The following is a 24153-nucleotide window of genomic DNA, read 5'->3' as shown; positions in this document are numbered from 1 at the left end:
GGTTCAAATGATAACCCGCTGTCTGAATCAGCATTTATCTAGTAAAATGGTTTCATTGGGAGAAAGAGTGAAAAAAGCAACATTTTATCAAAACAAAAGCATTGTTAGCTAAGTACCTGCTGCAATTCCAAAATCAAATCCACCATTCAATGAAACTTTGCTTTCCACACTGGAGAAGAAGCATCTTAATGAATTTAATAGAGCTGGTAATGAAGTATTGTCTATATTAACAGCACACTTTCAATGTAGTTATGAATTCCTGAGACACGAGTTCACAGCTTAACCTTCTGATTCTTCAGATTTGTTTTTGTTTTTAACAGAAGTATAAAAAGTAATACCAGCAATCAATTATAACACTAAGTGCATAATAGGTAAAGATTGAAAATTCATATTCAAGCTGTAATCTTCTGTTATATAGCATACAAGTAATTCATATAATATTTTCATGCTTATTTCTTCTTCATAACTTACTGATATATGAAGCTTTTTTTTATCCATTAATAAATACCGAAGATAAAACAAAATAAATGAGAAAACATATGGACGTCAGAAGAAAAGAAACAATGTTGACATTAATGTAAATTTGTAAATCAATAAATAATAATAATAACAAGCATCTATATAGAAGTTTATCTAGTTCAAAAATAAAAAGCTGTTTTCTGTCAATAACATCCCCTTTAAATGTGAAGAAGTTTTATGCCATTTACTGCATTAATAGAAACAAATACTGATAAACAGCACAGAAAAATAATTGGTGCAGTCATTTTTAATTGCTGATATAAAAAGTGCTCAACTCATTCTTTGACAGCTTTAAATGGCTCTTTTCTGCAGGAGAAAGGAGCGAGTTTTCTTGGGTTCAGCAATAACAGCAGACCTGGAGTCTGATCGGCAGTGGTCACACAATCAGTTAAGAGAAGACAGCAATTAATTTATGTTTCATAATGACTTTTTTACTTATGAAATATTAATTATAGAAAAAATCATTAATGGCCTTATTTACGGAGAATGAACGCCAGGGTCAAACAAACCCAATTTACCAATGATGCTCTGCCAACAAATGGTTATTCACCAACTGAGCAAGAGAATTAACAATTATTTTCCTTACGAAATAATGGTAGGCAAAAATATAACTTGGCAATATTTCCCTGTTGTTAATGTGGACACTAATTAGCATAGTTATATAAAAAAAGATTTGAATTAAATAATGTCAAGGTCTCAGAATTGTTTGAATTCCTCTTTGTTTGATTAATCCAAATATTTAAATTAGCTTCTTCATGTAATTTGGTGTTTCAACCAGAATCCCACTGAATCCCACTGACAGGCAAATAAAATTATTATTTGCAGACTGCTTATGTAGCTCCCTTTTGAAACCCACAACTAAAATAAAGATGTAATCCCTTCACATAAAACATCTTTAAGAATTCATGGTCTCTGGTAATTAGCCAAACACCCTGTTCTCTAACTGATCACCAGATCTCACATTGAAGACAACTCATCAGCTTTGTGATGTTTCTTTGTATTGGTAAGTCTAGAGTCTCCATGTAAACTACATTTCAGCTAAAACTTCTTCCCTGCTTTTCCTATGGTTTCCAGAAATTAATGAAAAAGAAGTGTTTTGGAAGATGTAGTGATTAGCAAGCGTCCAAAATTATTTCCACTTCTTTCCAGCACAGAAAGTAAATATTTTTATGGATTTGCCTGTCTCAGTTTGCCATTTCCCCACAGTTATTTTTTAAGCTGTGCTCCTTGTAGCATTCAGGGAGTGCTCCACATTTAGTGTCATTTTTACTCGAGTTTTCTTTCGCAGGACAAAGTACAGTTTTTCCTTGTTTTCCCTAGAATCCCAACCCTTCACCTGTGCAGGCATTTGTAATAACTATTAATTCTCCCCAGGAAAACATTCTTCCTCTGTTTTGCTGGAGTGCCCACAATTTTAGCACAACAGTGAGCATTGAACAAAAACTAACTGTGTTCTTAGTGGAAATGGTGAGCAGATCTTGGTCTCCCCCTCCTCAAAACAGTGACATCAATTGGTTTAGGAACAGGGTTTAGGAACAGGGTTTATGTCTTTTTTTGTGAAGTTTAAAAATGGATGTAGGAGTCTTACCACTGGTACCAAAGGTACAGCACAATATCTTCCATGTATCCATAAATTATGGCAAGTTTCTATCTAACTAACCAAAAGTGGTTATTTTCCCTCCTCATTTTAGAACGGATTGACATTATTAATTCTAAATTACTGTTCCAATTTCTTTTCTGTTCTAACAAACCTATGTTCAGTGAATTATTCTTCCAAATTAAAATGATCCTTTTCTCTCACTGGACTTTTAAAGCACTTCTTTGCCTCCTGCACCTGGTAACAAGAATCTCACGTGAATGGACTCACAATTTCTTCAAGATGAGACGAGCTCCAAAAAGACACATCTTACCCTGTTTGCACTATCATAATTTGGAGGTAATCTATAACTACATTGTCTTCTTGGCAAGTGCTAGAAGTAATATCAATATTCTTCATAAGTTGATCAGTCTTACAGAGAAAATCTTCTAGACACATGGCAAATTGTGAGTACTCATGGGAACAAATGAACATCTGCCCTGGGCTGCTCCATCACTGTCAATACTTGACAGGAATTCAGAGATCCAGCCAGCACAGGGAAGCAATAATTCCTAGAAATCTTTTTAACCTCACAAACTGTGTGACAGTTGCACTAATTACAAATATCATCCTACAAATAAAAAAATAAAAGAGATCCCAATTATTAAAGCCTTAGCCATTGAAGAATCAGAGGTGAGATGCAGGGTGTTTATTGGAAGAAAAAAAATGAAGTTCTAGTCCTGTTTTACCAACTGATTAACTAATTGCTGCAAAGAAGGATGCTAAGGGAGGCTGGAGAAGATACAATTGCTATTACAACAAACAATGACAAAAAGTTACAACATCACACCCAACTGCACCACAGAAATCAAGTGGAAGAGAAAACGAGATTTCCTTTGCTATCTCCCCAAAACAGAGGGTATGACTCTTATTAATACGCTTTTTATTAGCATAAAAGAAACAAATCTTAGTAGAGTGATAAATGGGTAACAAGGAAAGTGTCTGCTGCACAGTTCCAGGCAGTTTACAGTTTTCAGATCACTGCCATGGATCATATTGTGAAGTCAAAGAAACAAAATGAGAAAAAACCCAAACATCTTAAAGACTTAATGTAATATTTTTTTTCCTTTAAGTGGCAAATACCTGTTTTCATGGAGATCGGTCTGCAAACCCCCAGAGGTTAACAGAAGGCTAGAAACCTATCAGCATAGTATTTTTTTGAAAATATAGTAGCTAAAACTTATACAAACATTCTAACTGAGATATCCATAACACTTGTAGAGTCATATATATAACATTGTAAATAATTTTCCACAAAATTAAGACTTTTTTTCCCCTGAAATTATTTTGCATTGCATTTTCCACAACACTTACACAGCATAAACCAGATCATTTCTATGAGGAAATTGCCACCTAATCATTGGACAGGAGTAGTAGCTAAAACATCACTAAGGAGCAATTTCACCGGTACCTTTTACTGACTTAGACAACAATTACCAAGCCAGATCAGTCTTAAACTCCATTTAATTCAAGATGCTACTTTGTGCAGTGTTTAGTATGTCAAAGAAACACCAGAATAACCTAATGAGTTAATGAGCTTGGCAAATTTATGGGAAACCACATCCACAAAGCATAATTTATGAAAGTCAAGTTGAACTCCATTTTATGCACGCCGTTTGAAACTGGTTTTATCATTTGGTAGGTACCTTATATTATTCTCAATCAATTTTAAATATTAATACATTCAGCAACCTGAGAAATGGCAATAATGTCACTAGTTTAAAGCCTCCGTGCACTTAGACGAGCATAACTTCAGAATGTTCTAGCACCAGAGGAGTTACCAAGGCGTAGCTGAGCACTGACCCTGACATACTTAGTCCAGACAGTATTTATTATAGTTAGAGTAATACTCTCCCAGTGTGTCACGTTACATCTGGTAAATATACAGTTTTAAATGCAAATTGAGAAGCAGCCTGGAAAAATCAGATTAGGAAGAGAAAAATGTGCTCTGTGCTAAAGAATAAAAAATATGCTACTTTAAAGCTGCCAAAAGGTGAAAAAGCTGTAGGGCATGCAAGCGTGGTGAGACTTGGTGCAATGAGCTGTGGAAATAAGTTATCCTTTCCAACCTCTTACTGCAAATTTTAATTTTTATAATAAAATTTAACCTGCTTTCTAAGTAAAAACAGTTCATGTGTGTTTGTGAGGTTAAAATGCTTAAACAAAGCAACCTCCACTCACAGTTATCTAAAACCAACTGGCATCGTGGGGGTTAACCACGTACCCTCATAAACCTCATATGAAAGAAAGTATTTTATTTCTAACCTCTGCTGCCAGTTGCTGAAGAGAAGGGGATGCAACAGGGTGTAATGTTGAGTTGCCTCTGACTGGATTATGGAGGCTAACGTAAGCCACAACATTTCTTTGAAGAACTCTCTTGAGATCCTACAACACAAGCAGAGCAATGGTTATTACTATGCATCGCTATAATTAAGACTTATTTTGTTCTTTCAGTTCCTTCAAGGGAAAAAAATACACCCTACGTTTTTGTCCTCTGTGAATCTCTAAGTATTACTTAACTACTACTTCTTACAATACGCTGGTATGAACTTCAAAGGGTATCTTAATGTTATTTCTCTGTATAACAGAAGTTATAATTCCATTTCACACATCATCTCACCAAAACGCAAACAGGCCTGGGAGGAATTAAAAATGATTATACTTGTAAGCCCAAAATGAAAACATTACATACTGTGAAACAACGTGAAGGCCTTTTAAGCTTATGCCTGACAGAAGACAAACTTTAAAAGCAATCATTATCAACAGTTAAATGTACTCCAATTTTTGAAGACCAAATTCAGGTTTGAATTCCATAACTTTCCCAGTGTTTTCATTTTATTATGTTTTAGACTACAAAAATAGTATGTACGAACTGTTTCAATTACTAACTCTTTTTAAAAAAGATCCCCTTTGCCTTCTCAGTAATGAGTTACTCTTTGCATGAAGTGCCTCTTTATATTGAACAGAAGGGGTGTAACGCAATTACATCTGATGTAAAGCTGACTTGAAGTGGAACTAAACAAATTTTGCTTCCAGCCCGGATCTTTTCAATTTGATTTTTTCACCCCATCTTGTTTTTGAAGAATAATCATACTGGAAGTATGAAACTTCAATGAGAGCTGGCCGCTCCTCATGCATGATAAAAAACAATTAACTCTTCATTTTATCTACTGTTTTAATTCAGCAGCCATGAACCTTTCTGCTAGTTATTCCTTTAATTTATCAGCTGAAGTCTACTGTAATGATAGATGACCAACAATACTCTGATGAGGCATTTTCTTTCAATAAGCTGATTTTTATTCTGCTGAAACTATGAGCCCGAGGAATTGTCTGTGTCGGATTCTGACTCCTTAGCACAAAGATGTGAAAAGCAAATAAGCACTAGCCATGGAGACACTGAAATGCTGATGTAATTAATGTACACACAATTAACGGTATGGTTCTCTTCGTTCGGTATGCTCTTGATTCAGGTCTCTGCGTGCTAAGCCTATCAATTAAAAATTAGTAACTATTGAACCCCCAAGAAGGAGAAAAAGCCCGGGTCTGTTTTGATGTTTCCACTCCTTACCCCCCAAACCCTGGCAATGCCCTCTTTTACAGTCCTCTGCTGAATTAGGGAAATGAATTGGGTCACAAAAGTGCTGGATATTCAGCATCACAGCTAGGGGAACAACTTGCCAGCTTATTGTCACACATGCTCTGCTCCACAGGAACAGCCTCTGTAGACATTTTCACTGTGTTTGCGATGGAGCACATGAATGTACACAGACAGATGTCACAGACCATAATTTCTATGTGGCACTTTCATACTGTTTTCATGCGTTCAACAAAAATATTCATTATTGCAATGAGTCCTTCTAAAAGGATTTTACCTCCGCCCATTCATATGAACCGATGTTCCCAAAGGATGTTCCTCCCCATGAGCAGAAAACGATGGTCCGGTCTGGTCTCCAGCCCCTCTTCACCTTCAGCATCAAGGCCTGTATAAATGCTGTGATGATGGCAGTGCTACTGGCCCATTCCTGCCCACCATAAGTATTCAAACTGTTGTGATGACTCCCAATAATGATGTATCTGTCTGAAATGGTGAAAAAAAAAACAACAAAACAGACAAGATAATCTTATTTCTTCTGGCTACTAGCATTAAAAGAATTTAAAAAAAACCAAAAAGATGAGCTGTATTAGTAGGCTGTAATGTCATTAATGCAACACAATGCTGTCAACAAAAATGATCATGTGCAAGACAATCAAACAATATAAATAGATAAAACTGAATACTCCTTCAAAATAAACTAGTAAATAAATATGTGCACATACTTTCCTAATTTAATCCCTGTGCCCTTGCCTTCATTGTTTGTTTATTGCTCTCCTTTCTTGTCAATCTGATATATACCATTTTTAAATCCAGGACTTGGTCATATAGATAATCTAATAAAGTTCCATGCTCACATTAGAGTGTTATGAAAAAACACAAATGAATAACCAGGAAACTCCATCTTCAATATGTATTAGTGAAAAGAAAAAAAAAAAAAAAAAAAAAAAAAGAAAAAAAGGACGAAAAAAAGCCCAAAATCATGGATTGGGATTAAGATGGGTTTAATATTTTTCCTAGAACTTTTTTTTTTTTTTTTTTTTTTTTTTTTTTTTTAAAAATTAATAAAAAAAAAAAAAAAAAAAAAAAAAAAAAAAAAAGAAAACAAAAGGTATGGTAGTACAATGAGAAATGGAGAAAATACACAACGTTTTAGCACTCCCTCACCTGGAAGACTGGGTTCAGTGCTCCCCACCCTACCTCAAAAAAAGACATTGCAGGAACAGGAGTTGAGAAGCTGGTAACCAGAAGGGTTATAGATCAGGACTTAGACTTCCTCGTAAGGAGACACTGAAAAGACCTGGATTGCAGGTTTAGAGAGGAGACATGACAGAGGAATAGAGATAATGAACGATACAGGAACGGTAAGTCAGACCTAGCAACTTTGGTGATAGCGGAAGAAAGGATTTTATTCAACTCAAAAGCAAGAAGTTTCAACCTGAAATAAAGAACATGGCTTTGGCTATCCAGTAAAAAACCCACATATTTTTCTTTTACAGATGTTAAAGGAGACTTCCTGTGTGAAATGAATTTCCAACTGAAGCATCTTTGAAGGACTGCTTACTGGTTGTGTTCTGATACTTAGTAATGTCTCTTTCTGGTCCAGATCTAGGCTTTTAAAGATGTTCTTTCCATATTTCATGATATACAGAGAATAGAAGAGTAACTATCAAGTGATGCCAGATCCATAACAATCTCTGGTGTTATCTGGGTTCCGAAAAGTGCAAAAAGTTTTGACTGTCTGACAGCACTACTGCTTTATCCAAGGGGATTCATTCTTCACTGTTTTCAGTCCACTGGAATGTAGTTACACTCAGGTGGTAAAATGCCCACGTTTTATACTGCTTATAAAATTAAATATCTACTCCTCAGTAATTTCTGCAGTGACTGCTGCCTAGAAACAATTTTAACTGAACACCAACATACTTTGATTATAAAACCATTCTCTATCAAACTGGACTTTCACCAGTTTTGTTCAACAAAAACCATGGCAATGTTGTTTTATAAGGAATCAAAAATGTTTTACAAACAGGGAATCTGTTATGTACCTATAAAACAACATTTTCAGTCAACTGCTTGGGGGGTGTAAAGGTACATTAATTTCTAAAAGCCGATATACAAAATGTAAATTTAAGTGTACTTAGTAATTTGATGTAACAAAATGCTATCTAAATCATATAATTTTGCAACTTGCGTGTTGCATCATGAGATGCTTAATTATAGGTTGCACTGACAGTGAAGAATTGTAGGATCTTCGACTCATCGTTAGAAATCAGGAACAGAAATGACTGGCCTCACAGGCTTTTAGGTGTCACTACCACAGGGTGACCAGACAGGACCGGTGCTTGCCCTGTGTTATAATCTCTGCTCAGTCTAGAACAGTGTATCTGAAGGGGACTGGAAAGAGACCTTACATAAAATTGGATTGGATATTTTGATGGAGAAGACAGCTACAAGCAGCAACTTACTGTAGGAGCTGCCAGCTGAATGAACAACAGCTGGTGCCTCCTCTGAAATTCTTCATCTTTGCACATGACCCCCTCTCAAATAGAGGCAGTACCCTGAAGTAAATGGCTACAGGAGAAGCATAGGAGAAAGGATGGTCATGCTTACAGAGACAGTAGCTGTCCTTTCTCATAATCATTTGCTGAAGCATGTAGAGAAAGAGACCACATGGTAAGAAAAAAGAGAAAGAAAGGACTGGAAATAGAGAAAAAAAAATCCATCAAAAACTTTAGGAAGTGGTAAGATGGGATAGGGTTCAGCGTAGTGATGGGCTGGACAACAGGGATTTTTCATTTAAAAAAATAACTTTATACTGTCTTCTCTTGTCATACATTTCCCATTTTCAACCATGTCCAACAGAGCTACAAAATCAGCGTTATGTTTTTCAGGTTTTAAAAGGCTACCAACTATCATATTTCCTCTGCTCCTGCAACTTTTAATATCCTAGTGGTATTTCAGATGCTCATTGTTATTCTTGAGACCAAATGTCAAATAAGATCACCATCACATAGATGTGTTTGTGTGTGTGTTAGGAGGCCTTCAAGCAAAAAATAATCCACCCTGGGTGATGCTCTGTGGTTTTTTATTAATCACTAAAGATAAATTTTGCTTGCTTGCTGCATTTCTGTGAATATAAAGGTGAATATTTCAGGTGTTTGAAACTAGGAAAACCCCATCAAAATGACAGAGAATAAATTCCATGAAAACACCAAGTATAGAAATTGGTTGTGAGGGCATGGCCATAGTATCAACGAGGAAGAGTCGAGAAACAAATGAAGGTTTAATGTAGATTCTGTACAAAATGTGATGCATTATATGCTTACCTCATGCCTGCATTAGAAGTCAGTTGCTGCAGCCCTTGTTCAGCAAGACATTTACAGGACAAACCACTGGCATCTGGGTAGCACTACTGACTTCATTTGATTATATTAAATTCTTAAAGTTAAGCATATACTGACATAACTTCTTATTAAGAATGCAATAATAAGATGAAAGATTCAGGCATAGAAAAGATAATTTATCAAGCGGAAGCTGATGCATGCTTTTTATTATTTATCTTGCTTCTGTTTCACAATTCAGTAGACAATATGTCTAAACGTGGCAGTTTCTACCTTTCAAACTCCATGACAGCTATTTGCAAAACGTTAGCAATAGCAGACTAGTAACTTCAGATTATTGAAAGAAAATAAATCCTTTATTGGAATTAAATTCACTGTGCTAATTGTTTTCTATGTTGTTTAAAAAAGAAGTTCTTCCGGTGAAAAGTACAACATTCAGCACACACAAAACTGAGTCATTATTTCGCTAATAGAAATAAACTGAAATTTCTTCACTGCTTTCATTTCATCACAAAAATACAATATAACTAGCCCATGTCCTAAGGGACTGCAGATAAATTTGCAACCTTTCTTCTGAACCAAATAAAAGGGTATTAATCGCTACAAACGTGATGATGTTTTGGTGACGATGCCATTTGTGCATTAGGAATTGGATTCTGCATTTTGTAGGTAACCAGCAACAGTGCTCATTCATGTTGCACAAACCCTTCAACTTTTAGGCACACTCACTTGCAGACGGAATAAGCTCAAAATGATCTTAATTCCTATGTTGTCCTGATTAGCATATTATCTACATACCGCATCAAAGGAAGAAAGGGGTTTGTGTTTTATGGCACAGTTGCATTTAGAGTCTTATTCTTCAATTCTTAAAACATACAGAACAGTGATTATTATTCATAGACTTCTATAAAACTAGTATAAAACTTGTATAAAACAAAATAAGGCTGCAGCAAGTGTGATTAATAACTTAGTCATGGATTTTTGTATACTTTAATTGCATTTGAGACTAGATTCTTTACTAAACCAGAGATTATACTCCCTACACTTTGGTTTCAGTGAGACACAAATTACGTGGGGAAGTTCTGGATTTGAAGCACAAATTTTATCTCAAAATTCTGCTAACGTTAGGAAAAAAAAGAATCAAAACCTTTTCTAAAGTTGTATAGACAGCCTGCATATTAAATAAAATCATGTAATACAGTACACCCTAAAATTAAAACCACCAATATAGTTACTTGGCATAAAATACTAATATTCTCTACGGTCTATGTGTAATTCCTGCTTGTTATGGAAAAATATGTTTATTGTAACTATAAAATCCCCCTGAGCTCATTCTCTGTTTAACCCTTATGTTCTGTCATAAATCAAACCACAAAATGACTGCAACAAAGGTGCTCTCCTTCCTCTGGACTACTGCATTATCTGGCAAAACAGAACCCCGATCCCAGCGATGACTCCCAGCCATCACGAAACAAATAATCGATACGAACGATAAAGGGCTACTTACCAGGAAATACAGATCCCTTTAAATATCCAATAACATTAGAAATTGTCTTGTAAGTTGTGACTGACTGAATATTGAGGCTGATTATTTTTTTGCCTGTTAAAAAGAAGAAAAAAATTAAAAAGGAAAGAAAATTTGTTTATCCATCCAAGGAGTCTATGGGCCGTAGATATAAATCACACATACATAAAAAAACCCAGTAAAAACAAAGAAAAAATAAATATACTTGAAAAGGAACCAGAGATTAACACACAAAATATTAAACTATTTTCTTACTCCCACTTTAACAATAGGGTTCAAAGCTAGAATCTCAAAAGAGATCTCTACCCCATGATTTATTCAATTCACCCAATAAATGCTGCCAGAATACTAAAGAAAAAGAATTTAAGAAGAGTAGGATTTACATAATTCAATGATAAGGAAATTGGTCTCATTCTTTATAGCTTTTTCTCACCTAATCCTTTGCTGAGGTCAATCTTTCAATAACATTCACAAAATTATACCTGGTTTGTATTACACTATTCCGGAGAAAATGCCCTGTGCTAAATCAGACGGGCAAAGTTAGAGCTCTGCATTACTAATGCCTTTGCCAGCGTAGCCTTTGGTGATAGACTTGTGAACTTATGCCAAGAGAAGACAGCTTTTGCTGGCTTTGCTGGTATCAACTGAGGAAATGGTGTAAACACAAAGGCAGAACAATTCCACAACCTGCCAATATAGAAGGGACTTGCCAGTATCGCTGTGCCAGCTGAGACTGTAGCCTGGGATAAAGCCAGAGAAAAGTAAACATCTGAGTTAAAAGAGCTTAAAAAAACATTAACTGTCCTTTGTTGAGAACTACTGTCACTCCCTCTGTCCCCAGGTGGGACACACATTAGAACTATTCTAACTCCTGCAGTTTGTGGCAGTGGAAACAAAACAACTAAGTATAGGGAGCTGCTGATACTTTTCAAATGTTTCGTTTGCATTATAATAGAGTGGATTAACATTCATCTCATCTGAAAGGTCATAACTTCTATCTGAGAAAAGTGAAAATATCTTCAACTGCTCTGGCTTAAATGCTAGTGGTTGTCTGACCATAACGACCGTATCACCCCACACCTTCAGGGGGTTCCTCACACCCAGACACTGCCCCAGCCCACCGCAGACCTGCGTTTAAAGGCTTCTTTGAGCCACAATTCCTTCAGCGTCCATATCCCAACTGTCACAGACCAAAATTAAAATATTGCAGGGATCATTCTGCTCTCTCTCCCCCAGCCTATTATCCTCCCACAGATGCATTTCTAACAGTTTGTTTCCTGGCTCTGTTTCCTGAGATGTGTGGAATAAGCAAGTGGGGAGTTTACTGCAACATGCAAAATAAAAACAACACATCTCTACAACACTGTTCTTCAAGGTTCATTTGCTGGTACTTCATCTGGTAAATTTACTTTAAAATTCCCTTAAAACAAAATCCAATGTATTTTCATTCACTAGTCTTCATTGCTATTTGAAAAAAAGCAAACCAATGGCTAGGAACTTTCTTCACTTTTAAAAAAAGGTACGAGCAATATTTATTCTACTGTTTAATCTGACAAATTCTCCTGTTATCAATAGATGTGTCCTCTTTGTGACAACCCTGGTTTTGCTAGAACGCAGCAGTAAAGAAAATACAAGCACAGTTAATTAAAAATAAAACGTACCACGCTATTTCGCTATAATCAATCACAGCAACTTAATATTTTGATCTATCAGGCATATGTTGGGGTTTGAGTTGTAATTAACTTTGCCCTTCTGATGTAAGTTACCATCAGGTTTATTAACACCCTGTGATGATGAATTGTGTTCTATAAATCTACAGATATTATTCTATAATTTTTAAAAGAATATTTTATTAAACAAAAGACTATTCCAAAGGGTTCCCAGCACTGTAATGTCAACCTTGTTCTTCTTTTTTGGTCTTTTAAAACAATGTGAAAACAGCTCATGGCATGCACGTTGATTAAGCAGTTTAAAATTAATCTAAGCAAGTTACTTCTTACTGCAGTTTCTCACCTACAGCCATTCTGGAACCAATTTACTCTGCTTAAAAAAGATTTTCAAGCCAAAACTGATTTCCTGCCCTTTTCTAACACTTATAACACTTTAGATATATGTTTATTTAGGCCCCATTTCAGACAAGAAGAAAAGAAATTCTTGTGAAGAGAACTGACTTAACTTTTTCCTTAATCAACATCAGCTACCCAGTCTTCAACAGACAATAAAAAAAAAAAGAAAATTAACTTCTGGCAATACCCATATTCTAGAATCAGATATTGGAGTGAACAGCCATGTAACACAGTAGTCAGCTTAAAGTGACTTGGGTTTAAAGGCTTAGTGCACCAGATGAAAAGGCTGAAAATACTCTTTGGAGTGTACAGCAGAAGTGGAATTTAATCCCCTTTAAACAGTTCTGACAACAAAACTCTCTTCCTAATGCTGTATTTTAAAGATCCTGACAACTTTCTTTTTTTCTGTGTTCTCTGGAAAACTAGGAGGTGAATTTAGCTTAACATTATGTGGGATATATTTTTAGTTTGCATGACCCAAAAGCTACTTCTGAAATAGAAGAAAAGTATCTGTTGTCAATATTTTTTATCTATTTATTTCTTGACTTGAAATCTGTAAATTGTCTCATACCAAATGACTATCTTCTCCTCTCATGATTACATAATTATTTTTAGAAATGCATGGTTATTTCCTACTCATCTGATTGACAATTTTAGAACATCAGATGTACAAATACTACTACTTGTAGCCTGAAAAATTATTTAAGTCTTATTTCTTTTAGTGATTTTAACCTTATCCCAAGCTCCTATCAACATAGAAGAGTACAAGTTTAAGCCTGATTTTCAAGCATGTTGGTTAAATTCTTGAATCCTGATCATACTAAACACCTATAATCGGGCAGTTTTTTGAGCATTCTGTTGAGGATTGGATTTTAAAATGCGTCATTAGGGACACAGGTTTGAAAATTGACTCATTTGATGCAATTTTTGCTACTCATATACAAGAATTTCCCTACATTTTTCAGTTAGCATCAAGTACCAACTGAATTCATGCATTTCAATAACATAGTTCTTGGATCATAAAACCATAAGTTATTGGAGAAGACTGCAGAAATAAGGTACATTGAATAACTTCAACTAACCCAATTTTTAACATGACTATAACTCCTGCCGAAACCCACATAAACCACACCTGAATAAAAATACACCAGTTTGAAATCATAATTAAATTAAAGCTTTCAAACATCATCAAAAATCCATGGCTATGCTTAGGGGTCATTTCAGTGCAGGTAGTCAAGATAAAATGATATTCAACAGAGTTCTTGTTCCCATCATTCAAAACCCTTATATTAGGCTCTAATAACTCAACTGCTAACTTTTTGAGCACAAGTGCCAAACTTTTCATACACCCTTGAAGGCTAGTAATTTTTTCGATAAGGAAAGCTACAGTTTTCATAAAGTTATTTGGACCAAGATCTGAGGCTTTAAAATAGTATCAAATAACGTGATACAGCATTATAACTAATGGCACTCAATGTAGGAACACCATAAGCTATTTACATAAAACAAATAATCAAATATATAATGCATTTCTTATAGTCTATTGGTGATACTGTACAGAATAATATGGACTGGTGCATAATATTTAGAATTCCCTGTTAAATACACCAATGCGATAAGTATTCATTAAAACATATGGAACAGCAGATTTTGCTGTCATTTGAAACAAATGCTTCATTTTCATTTGACATTTTCTGGAACTGAGTAAAATCCCAGATTATTACTACCATGTTAGACTGCCTAATAAATGGGATTTTGAAATCTTGCTAGCCTGTAAAAAATGTCTTTTAGTTAGTTCTCAGCATTTCGTCATGTCAACTTGAGTGCAAAACCTTATCTACATCAGTTTTCAGTTAAATTTAGAGGACTTTAAAGAAAGAAATGTAAACAACACAAGCATTTATGTAACAATATAACTTACATAGCAAAAAATACTACATGCATCATAACTTACATGCTTACAAAAGCAAATAAACTTAAAAAATAGTATAGTTAATAATTTATATATTACTGCTGAAAAAAAATCTTGTGCAACACTATGAAATTGCAAACACAAAAATCAATACTGAATCTATGGCAACGTACATTACTGTTGAATTATAAAATTATTTGTGCAGGAGTATGTCAAAACTCCATGACCGTATGTCAAAACTATAACAAAAAGTTTTTACTGTTTCTTATATATGCAACCTACCATCTAAATTCAGTCTCCTTGAAATCTAATATCCTGAATTTTTTCCCTATTAGATTTTTACCTGATTAACCAACTATGTAGCCTACTAAAAATATATTCTCCTTTTTAAACAGATATTCATAGGTCTTGAAATCCTTAGGTCTACCCTTCTGCCACAGACAGAAATTGATCACCAGGGAAATGCTAGATCTTCCTCATCTTCTGTCTTCTCAGATGAGAGAGTATCAGTATGAAAATTCACACTTAAAGCTAACGAGAAAAATTACTTTGAGACCAACTTCGAGACTTCCAGGCCACCAGACTTCTATTTAACACCAATGTATAAGGTCATTAATGTTGAAAAACACTTTGTAAATTAAATTCCACTAGATGGAATTACTTTAAATACTCAAGAGATTCATTGAAATGGGATGATCTGCACCTGAATGAAATCTACCAACTGGCAGATAACAAACAACAAAGGAAGTTTACTGCAACACAAGAGGACTTTCTTCATTTATGTTTATAGGAGTGCTTTAGTTTTCTGGCCATCTTCACTATGTCCTAGCACATACCCTACTAATACTATGTTTTTTACAGAAAGCTTCAGAAGCGTACAGCTTCTCTATAAAACTTCACTCTTAAATTCCACTTAATTGCCCATTTTTTGGAAAAAGTTCATGGGAGCACAGAATTTCAGATTAATGAGGATTAACAACAATGTATAATACTAACCAAAAAGCAAATCTAAGTGCTAACCTTCAACTAACACAAAACTAATAACTGAGTTCGATTCTCACTATGGGATATATCTCAGATATTTCTCTCTGTAACCTCCCATCCCCTGTCACATTATGTCTCTTGAAAACTGCAAGGCTAAGGGAAAAAAGAGGCAATGTGAGAAAACTATATATAAATGTTTAATCATTACTGATGAATTTGCTGTTCAGCTTTTTGAAACATACTGATGAGAGAATGATGATCATTTTATTCTAACAAATTTTAAGCCAACCAATCATCTGAATTGCTCATTCGCCTCTTTTGACAGATAAGTGATGAGTTCTACGTCAGAAGTGAAATCTCTCTTAAGCTTCTTCAAATCAACAGGAAGGCAAACTCAGCCTTCACTCTTCTCAGATGTACTGCTCTGTTCAGCATTTTTTCTTTAGCTATTATTAAATAGTTATACAAGATTTCTTATCATGAGGCCAGTTTTTTTATCTCTTCCATTAAGGTTGCTACTGAACACTTCAGCACACCCTATGCTCCTGCACATCTATTTTCCCCATTATTTCAAGGCAAAATGTATCATAATGCATTATAGAATTACGCAAGGCTTCTTACTATAACCCTACTTGCTCAATAAATTAAGATTTTTTTTTTTAAAAAATCCCACATGGATTACTGTGGTTCAGAAGCTTTACATGAAATCAAACACAAGCTGTTGTTTTTACCCAGAGTAAGCTGGACAGGGATTGGATCTTACTAGACTACTAGCTTGGAATATTCCTTCTTTCCAGAAATTTCCCACCAGGAAATTCCTGCCTTCTCAGGGAAATAAAAGCGACACACCACACCTGTCACAGAAAAAAGCAGAATAAGCTGCTCTTTAGGTGATTTTGTCCTGCAGCCTCCACACAAAGCTTTCTGAGAAACAAGCACAGTGCAGCCTTTTATCTTGCTAAAATGAATGTCATTTCCAGCTCAAATTCATGCTTCCCTTTAGGCGCTTCAGCTGTTGAAAATTCCTACAATTCTAGCAAGCTTCATGCATCCTACCTGGAATGGTGAATCACTCGTTCCTTCCAAAATGACCTTTTCCTGTTCATATAGTTTTTGTCTACTGGTTGTGAGGAAGATCAGTTCATCTTTAAAATATCAGCCCCTGATGAAGAGCAATAGTCCTGCCTAACCAAAACAGCTTAAGCCATGAAGCACGAGGCCTTTCTGCCTTTCTTTTTAGTATGTACATCTACAAATGCTAACACCAGTCATAAAATTAATCAACCCTTTTTACGAGTTGTTGTATTGTATTCCTATTCCACAGTAACTTTCCAAAAGCAATAAACAATTGATACAGCACATATGTGATAGTACAATGGCTGCCCCTCAAATTTGCTTATTACTGTTCTCATCACTGAGAGACTGCCTCCCCCTTCCAAGACCACTGCTTCAAATCAATTCATTTAAATAGGCATTGTAATTAAAACACACCTTTTTTTCTGGTGAAAGACAGACCAGTACAAAACAAAAATCAGGACAAAATAGAAGTTTAAACATGTATCTCATCTGGAACACTATCTGGAAGGTGTTAGTTCCTTCATTAAAACACTGCAGTATCTTTGCTAGAAGACTCTGGTCTTTCTTTTTTTTACTCATCAGCAATAAGTTTGTTCTCACTATACTCTGTATGACTTTGCTACCGGCATTATCTCTGAAGAGATACTCTGAACACATTTCCTTCATTACATCTAACTCTACTCAAGGTATTTTGTTCTTATCACAATGACCGTCTTCCTCCGTGAAACAGGGAGGTTTGAAGGTGCCTGAAGGTTCAGACAACACCAAGTTGTTTAATCTGAAGCAGATATAAATTAGGAACACAGAAAGATGTATCACTGGTTAGAATTATAGTATTATTATTCCAGAGGCAGAAAAGAGACACAGAATAACTTTAATATTGCTAATGGTGCCTTAGTGTTAAAATCATATTCTTAGTAGAACAAGCACTAACAAACCACACTGCAGCACTAACAAAACCTCCCTGGTGATGGTATCTAGATGGAGGGGTTTTTAAGCCAATATTAAGAATTAGAGTTTAATGCCTTACACTAAGACACCTTTTTTTTAAAAAACCCAAACCTTCCTTCTATCAGATTTTAGAGGTATGATTTTTAGATTGTTCATAGTCTCTTCCAGAAAGCTGCTAAGCAAAACATACTAATCGTCAGTTAAACCTCTTAGTTATATACAGTTATAGAAAATGGACCTGGAGTCCTTGAAGAACATTTCATAGTGAGATGAAAATATTATTTAAAAAGTATTACCTTTAGCTGGCATTTGGAGGGGTACACACCTATCTTTTTGGACAGTGTTCTCAGGTAAGGAAACAAGTTTTTTGGCAAGCAGTGCAGAAATTGGTTGTACTAACAGCGTTGTGAGGTTCAGTCGATTTTGCCTGTAGCTTCCATCTTAAATGAAAAAGAGAACAGCAATTTAGTAAATGAAAATTAGAAGATTTCCCTTCTGCATGAACAAAACAAAATAAGCAAATATCTACAATATAGCTTAAAAAACCTGATTTAGATAAGCACTTGTTATTTTATAGTTACCGGACCGGGAAGAAAAAGAATATTCCACAGAAATATGCCACAAAAATACTTGTACATATTATAGTATATGCTGAACAGTTCCACAAGAAAGTAACTATCAAAGAGCCCAAGCAGGTATTAGATTGTACGTGACTTAAACACAACAAATCAAATTGTTCTCTAGTTACAGGAATCAGTGAAAAATAGAATTATTCATCAGCAATAACTTAAATTCAAGTAAGAGCAGTTACAGGAATCAGTGAAAAATAGAATTACTCATCAGCAATAACTTTCAAATTCAAGTAAGAACTGAACACATCTTTACAGGGAAAAGTAGACATTTAAGGAGCTTAAAATCATGTGTAAAGACCTCTCCGCACTGACCGATGCTACCACTCATAAGGCTGTTTGGTTTCCTAGGGATGCCAAAATTTTTAACTTCTACAGAAGTTGTTCTATTTCACACTAAAACTGTTTAAGGGACAAGCTGTCACACAAACGAGCTCTTGTGAGGACTTCGAGAAGAAACACACCACAGAGGTTACACGTTGGTGACAAACTGCCAACTTGATGAGACGTGCTTCTTGCATATTCTGAAAAGCCTAAAAATTTTATACACCTTCCTCTTTTAAAGAACACAAATCTGATAATCTCATTGACTCCAACTGTGTTCAATGCAGCTCAGGTGACTAACATTTATTTTATAAATGCGAGGGTACCTGTAGTGGAAGGTTGAAGGAGGTCTGGAGGAAGAGCCTACTGAACAGCCATGTCAAGTAGAAGAAGGTACAAATCAGAAGGCATCAGAATACTTCATTTACAGCTTTAAGATCTTAAGAAGCCACAGCACAAACCTCAAAATATCAGCAGATTCATGCATATTTTAAAATTGCCCTTTTACTGAAAAAAGTGTGTTTTCAGACTGTCCAACATTTAGCTATGGGAAGATTTCTGATGAGATGAGATATTTTGGGAGACCAACTGACAGAACTGGAAAAAAAAAAAAAGCAAACTCTGCACATAGAAATGCTCTGAAGCACTTCAGGACAAGATGCTCATCTGTTTTTCTCAACTATTTCAGCTGGCCTAATAAAAGCTCTTCCCATGGAAAGCAAGAATATTCTTGCAGCGAAAAGCTCACCATAGAAAAGGGGAGAAGTTTCATAGCACAGGGCAGAAACCAGCTCTGGAATAACCTGAAAAACTCTAAAAATCTGCCCATATGGAATAATTTCCAAACTTCCAACTAGAGATTCAGAATCCAAGGCCTCTCTCCAAGACCTCTATGAAACGATACCACATTTTCTGTTGACGTGGAATTCTTTATAAGCAGAAGGCAACCTTTACATTATGTGAGACTACAAACACAAAGGGAAGAATCCATCAGAAATCTGCAGCATGTTCTAATAAATTTCTATAAAATGACTAACAGGAGCATCGTTACTGACCCACAATATAAAAAAAAAAATCTAGAACCATCCTCCTTTTTTTGTAATTTTTGTCGTAGAACCTCCTGAGACTTCTGCCAGTATGCCCTTAATCATAATGCAAAAATCAACCAAGGCTACAACTTTTAATTATGGGGGGAAAAAAAAGTGTTGTTCAGCTTTACTACACAGTGAAAATGTCATCAGTGTTCACTTTGAAAGAATCAAAAAAATTTTTCAGCAGAAAGGTGAAACTGTCTCAAAACATGGTAATTTAGAAAAAGTTTTGTCTAATTGAGTTGAGAGGGGTTGAAAAAGTCCCTCAAAGTTGTTACTTCAGTAAATTGACGGAAAAATCAGTTTGCTCAAGCTTTGAGAGTCTGTTTCTGCAATCATAAAGAATCCAAAAATGTCCACCAGAGATGTGTAACTGACACATTATTTTCTGTCTCTTGTTTGTCAATCTGCAGCCTCTATTACAGGAGCAATGAAGCTCAAATGTTGCAGGTGAAAAGCATCTCTCCTGTCTCCATTTACCCACAACTTGAGCTTCACACCCGAATAAACTGTGAAAGACAAACTTTTGAGAACAACTCACAGGAGAAAACCTCCCAAGTTTAAAAATGAATCATTTCACAATATAAGATAGAGCTTGAAGTATGGGACTAGAATGAAAAAAAAAAAGAAAAAGAAAATTAAAATATGGAAAAGGAGATTTAAGTCATCTGGAAGAAAAACTTTCTAATAGGAGGAATTCATAAAGCCTTGCCTAGGCAGGTGGTAAAATCTCTAACAGCTGAAATATTTTTAAAGACAAGACTAAACAAACATCTGTCAGAAATGACATAGAGATGGCTGATCCCCTCCCTGAGGGAAGGTGCTAGATTTGACGATCTCTTGACACCTTTTCCAGGCCTGATCTCTGCATGATTGTCTAGTAACTGAACTTTCTGAACTAGTTACCAAAAAAAAAAAAAAAGCAGTGTTGTAATTAATATTTAAAAATGCCTTAAAAAAAAAAAAAGAGCTCCTTCCCTCTGCCAGCCATTTATTAGTTGCCTCGAGAGTACCTTGCTCATGATCAGGCTTCAAAAGTGAAAGACCGAGGACCAATCTCCCCCGTAAAACACAGTGCACAATGAAAAATCTGGAGATTTTCAGGGCTATGAGTTAAAGTACAATCATTCAGTTTTTAAATACTCATGGCCTGGTGCTGTACCAGTTGCAGAAAAGTGCGGTGCAACTTCATACAGAAACCCATGCACCAAAAGAACTTTGTGAGATGCTTCCTTGCTCATTCCCTGCTGGGTACCAAACTCCTTGGAGCACGTAGTGCTTTCTGGATCTGTGAGCACAACAACTGCTGCGAGAAGAATTTAAAATTGAGATTTTGCTTGTATTAAAATTCAGTTTTATAGCAGGAAAATCTTCCAAGAAACTGAATTCCTTCCCCTATGCAAGGCTAACCATGCCAGGCCTAAAATGGCCATTAATTTAAGAAAGACTCCAGAGAACATAATGGAATGCAAGAAGAAAAATATGTTCGTCAGTTATCAAGTTAATTTTAGGAGCACAAAAAGAGGCAATCTTTAGAAAGTTTCTGCATAGAAAGTGAGGACTACAATTCTACTACTACAGTGACTGTGTTTTGTGTTTTCTTCAATGCAAGCACAAGCCTTGAGCATCAGTTTCCATATAGCTCCGTCTGGGATATACACTTGTAACCCAGTGTTTTATAGTGTTCTATCACTTGATTTACTGGTATCACTAACACATTCTGAGATTTCGGAAAAGTTTTTACCGAGAGAATTTAGCAGAAATACTTGTGTACCATATGCCACTCAATTCTGAGTTAAAGCACAATTTTATCACTGCTTCAACAACTTTTGTCAAAGCTGAAAAATCACAGCACATGAAACAGAAGAGAGATGGTCACAATCTCATACTTCTCCAGTCAAAGGAATGTTGCTTTACCCACAGCTTGTTCAGCATTACACTTCTGTTTATTTTTCTCTAAAATGTTTGTGCTACAAGAATCAAATTCCTGTTCGTTTTTATTTAAATTCCAGATTCAAAGACAGAATACTGTATTTCATCATTATCTTTTTATTAAAGTCAGTCTCTGCTAGGATCTGATAAAACAAAAAGTTAATAAATAAAACTGTCTAAAAAGTTTACAGATAAAATTCATTAAAATAATTCTTTCTATGACCTGAAACGCTGTTTTAATGATGTCCCCACCAAAATACAGAAAAAAGTAGCCTGAGTGAACACTGAACCACAATACCCACATCTTTGACTTTCTGCTGCATTAATAACAGAGCAGTATTAGTTTTGAAATATCTGAAGTGAATGGCTCATTAATTTTTCACCTTAAGCTTAATAGAAATTTGACAAACAGTTTTATGCTGAGAACAGACACTCCAACCAGGAATTCACAGCACACGATGAAAGAAAATTAGAGCAAAAAAAGACAGAATAAAGTGCATTTAGTCAAATAAGATGGTTCTGTCTTTCCACTGCCTGAAGTCAAAGTTAGTTCACCGCGTTTCTGTGAAAGACGTATTCTGCCATTCTGCATTTCTTCTGCACTGCCCTTTGTCAACACTCTATCTGGTATTAACCATGAAAAAACCAAAAATGTATAAACTCACACATCATAGACATTTATCTTATTTGCACTTGGAACCTGTATACAGCTTCCTCCCCAACTTTCCTGACTCATCCAACAGCTGTTAGGCTGCTGCTGGTTCTCATGAAGCTGCTCACAACCATTTCTTTATGCTTCCCTGCAAAATCACTTTCTCTGTGGTTTTCCTCACTTACATCTAAGCACATGCCCAGGCTGGAAGGGACCTACCACAGGGAGACTTCACAGCTGACTGGTGGCTCTAGGCACTAAAACCACATCAGTACTGTTAATAATTCTGCTATCAGAAGCTATTTTGTTATATCTTCAGATACAGCTGCTTCCAATACTGTCCAGGACCAGCATTCTTAAGACAGACATGTCTCTTCCTACTCAAAAAGCAGCCTTTGATTAAGCTTTCCCAATTAATAGTGCTAGACAAGGCTTGCACTGTCACATTGGTGCATTATACATCAAGATTTGAGTTTTTTTTTGTTGCTGCTGGTTTAGCACATTGCTATTCCAATGAACAGCTTCACAATGTAACACCTTTTCCTAAGACAAATCTAACTGACTTCTATATACTTTTCAATGGCACTATTTGTATGAGTACAGTCAGACTCCTATCAAATCGCAGAATTTGGTCCAAGAAGATTCTTAAAATACAGATCCCATCTAACCTCTGATAAAAAATGTACCCACCTGCCACACCTCACAACGTCACTGACACACTTTTTTCCTTCTTAAATCTTCTCTTTGTTCTGGATCTGTGAGCACAACAACTGCTGCGAGAATAATTTAAAATTGAGATTTTGCTTGTATTAAAATTCAGTTTTATAGCTGGAAAATCTTCCAAGAAACAGAATTCCTTCCCCTATGCAAGGCTAACCATGCCAGGCCTAAAATGGCCATTAATTTAAGAAAGACTCCAGAGAACATAATGGAATGCAAGAAGAAAAATATGTTCGTCAGTTATCAAGTTAATTTTAGGAGCACAAAAAGAGGCAATCTTTAGAAAGTTTCTGCATAGAAAGTGAGGACTACAATTCTACTACTACAGTGACTGTGTTTTGTGTTTTCTTCAATGCAAGCACAAGCCTTGAGCATCAGTTTCCATATAGCTCCGTCTGGGATATACACTTGTAACCCAGTGTTTTATAGTGTTCTATCACTTGATTTACTGGTATCACTAACACATTCTGAGATTTCGGAAAAGTTTTTACCGAGAGAATTTAGCAGAAATACTTGTGTACCATATGCCACTCAATTCTGAGTTAAAGCACAATTTTATCACTGCTTCAACAACTTTTGTCAAAGCTGAAAAATCACAGCACATGAAACAGAAGAGAGATGGTCACAATCTCATACTTCTCCAGTCAAAGGAATGTTGCTTTACCCACAGCTTGTTCAGCATTACACTTCTGTTTATTTTTCTCTAAAATGTTTGTGCTACAAGAATCAAATTCCTGTTCGTTTTTATTTAAATTCCAGATTCAAAGACAGAATACTGTATTTTCTCTGCTAGGATCTGATAAAACAAAAAGTTAATAAATAAAACTGTCTAAAAAGTTTACAGATAAAATTCATTAAAATAATTCTTTCTATGACCTGAAACGCTGTTTTAATGATGTCCCCACCAAAATACAGAAAAAAGTAGCCTGAGTGAACACTGAACCACAATACCCACATCTTTGACTTTCTGCTGCATTAATAACAGAGCAGTATTAGTTTTGAAATATCTGAAGTGAATGGCTCATTAATTTTTCACCTTAAGCTTAATAGAAATTTGACAAACAGTTTTATGCTGAGAACAGACACTCCAACCAGGAATTCACAGCACACGATGAAAGAAAATTAGAGCAAAAAAAGACAGAATAAAGTGCATTTAGTCAAATAAGATGGTTCTGTCTTTCCACTGCCTGAAGTCAAAG

The 24153-nt window shown here is 35.5% G+C and overlaps 1 protein-coding gene across 1 annotated transcript in view; it reads right to left on the bottom strand.

The window, feature by feature from the left end:
• NAALADL2 (N-acetylated alpha-linked acidic dipeptidase-like 2) overlaps positions 1-24153 on the bottom strand; it is a 390920-nt gene that overhangs the window by 118373 nt on the left and 248394 nt on the right. Inside the window, exons 6-9 of the mRNA XM_014938872.1 lie at positions 17903-18046; positions 10599-10691; positions 6028-6233; positions 4421-4540 (exon numbers count right to left, since the gene is read on the bottom strand). Of these exons, the coding sequence (XP_014794358.1) occupies positions 4421-4540; positions 6028-6233; positions 10599-10691; positions 17903-18046 (563 nt within the window). The remainder of the gene's footprint in view (positions 1-4420; positions 4541-6027; positions 6234-10598; positions 10692-17902; positions 18047-24153) is intronic.

The sequence above is a fragment of the Calidris pugnax genome, unplaced genomic scaffold (genome assembly GCF_001431845.1).
Source record: "Calidris pugnax isolate Ruff unplaced genomic scaffold, ASM143184v1 scaffold52, whole genome shotgun sequence".
NCBI lineage: Eukaryota > Metazoa > Chordata > Aves > Charadriiformes > Scolopacidae > Calidris > Calidris pugnax.
This window is presented reverse-complemented; position numbering and strand designations above follow the sequence as displayed.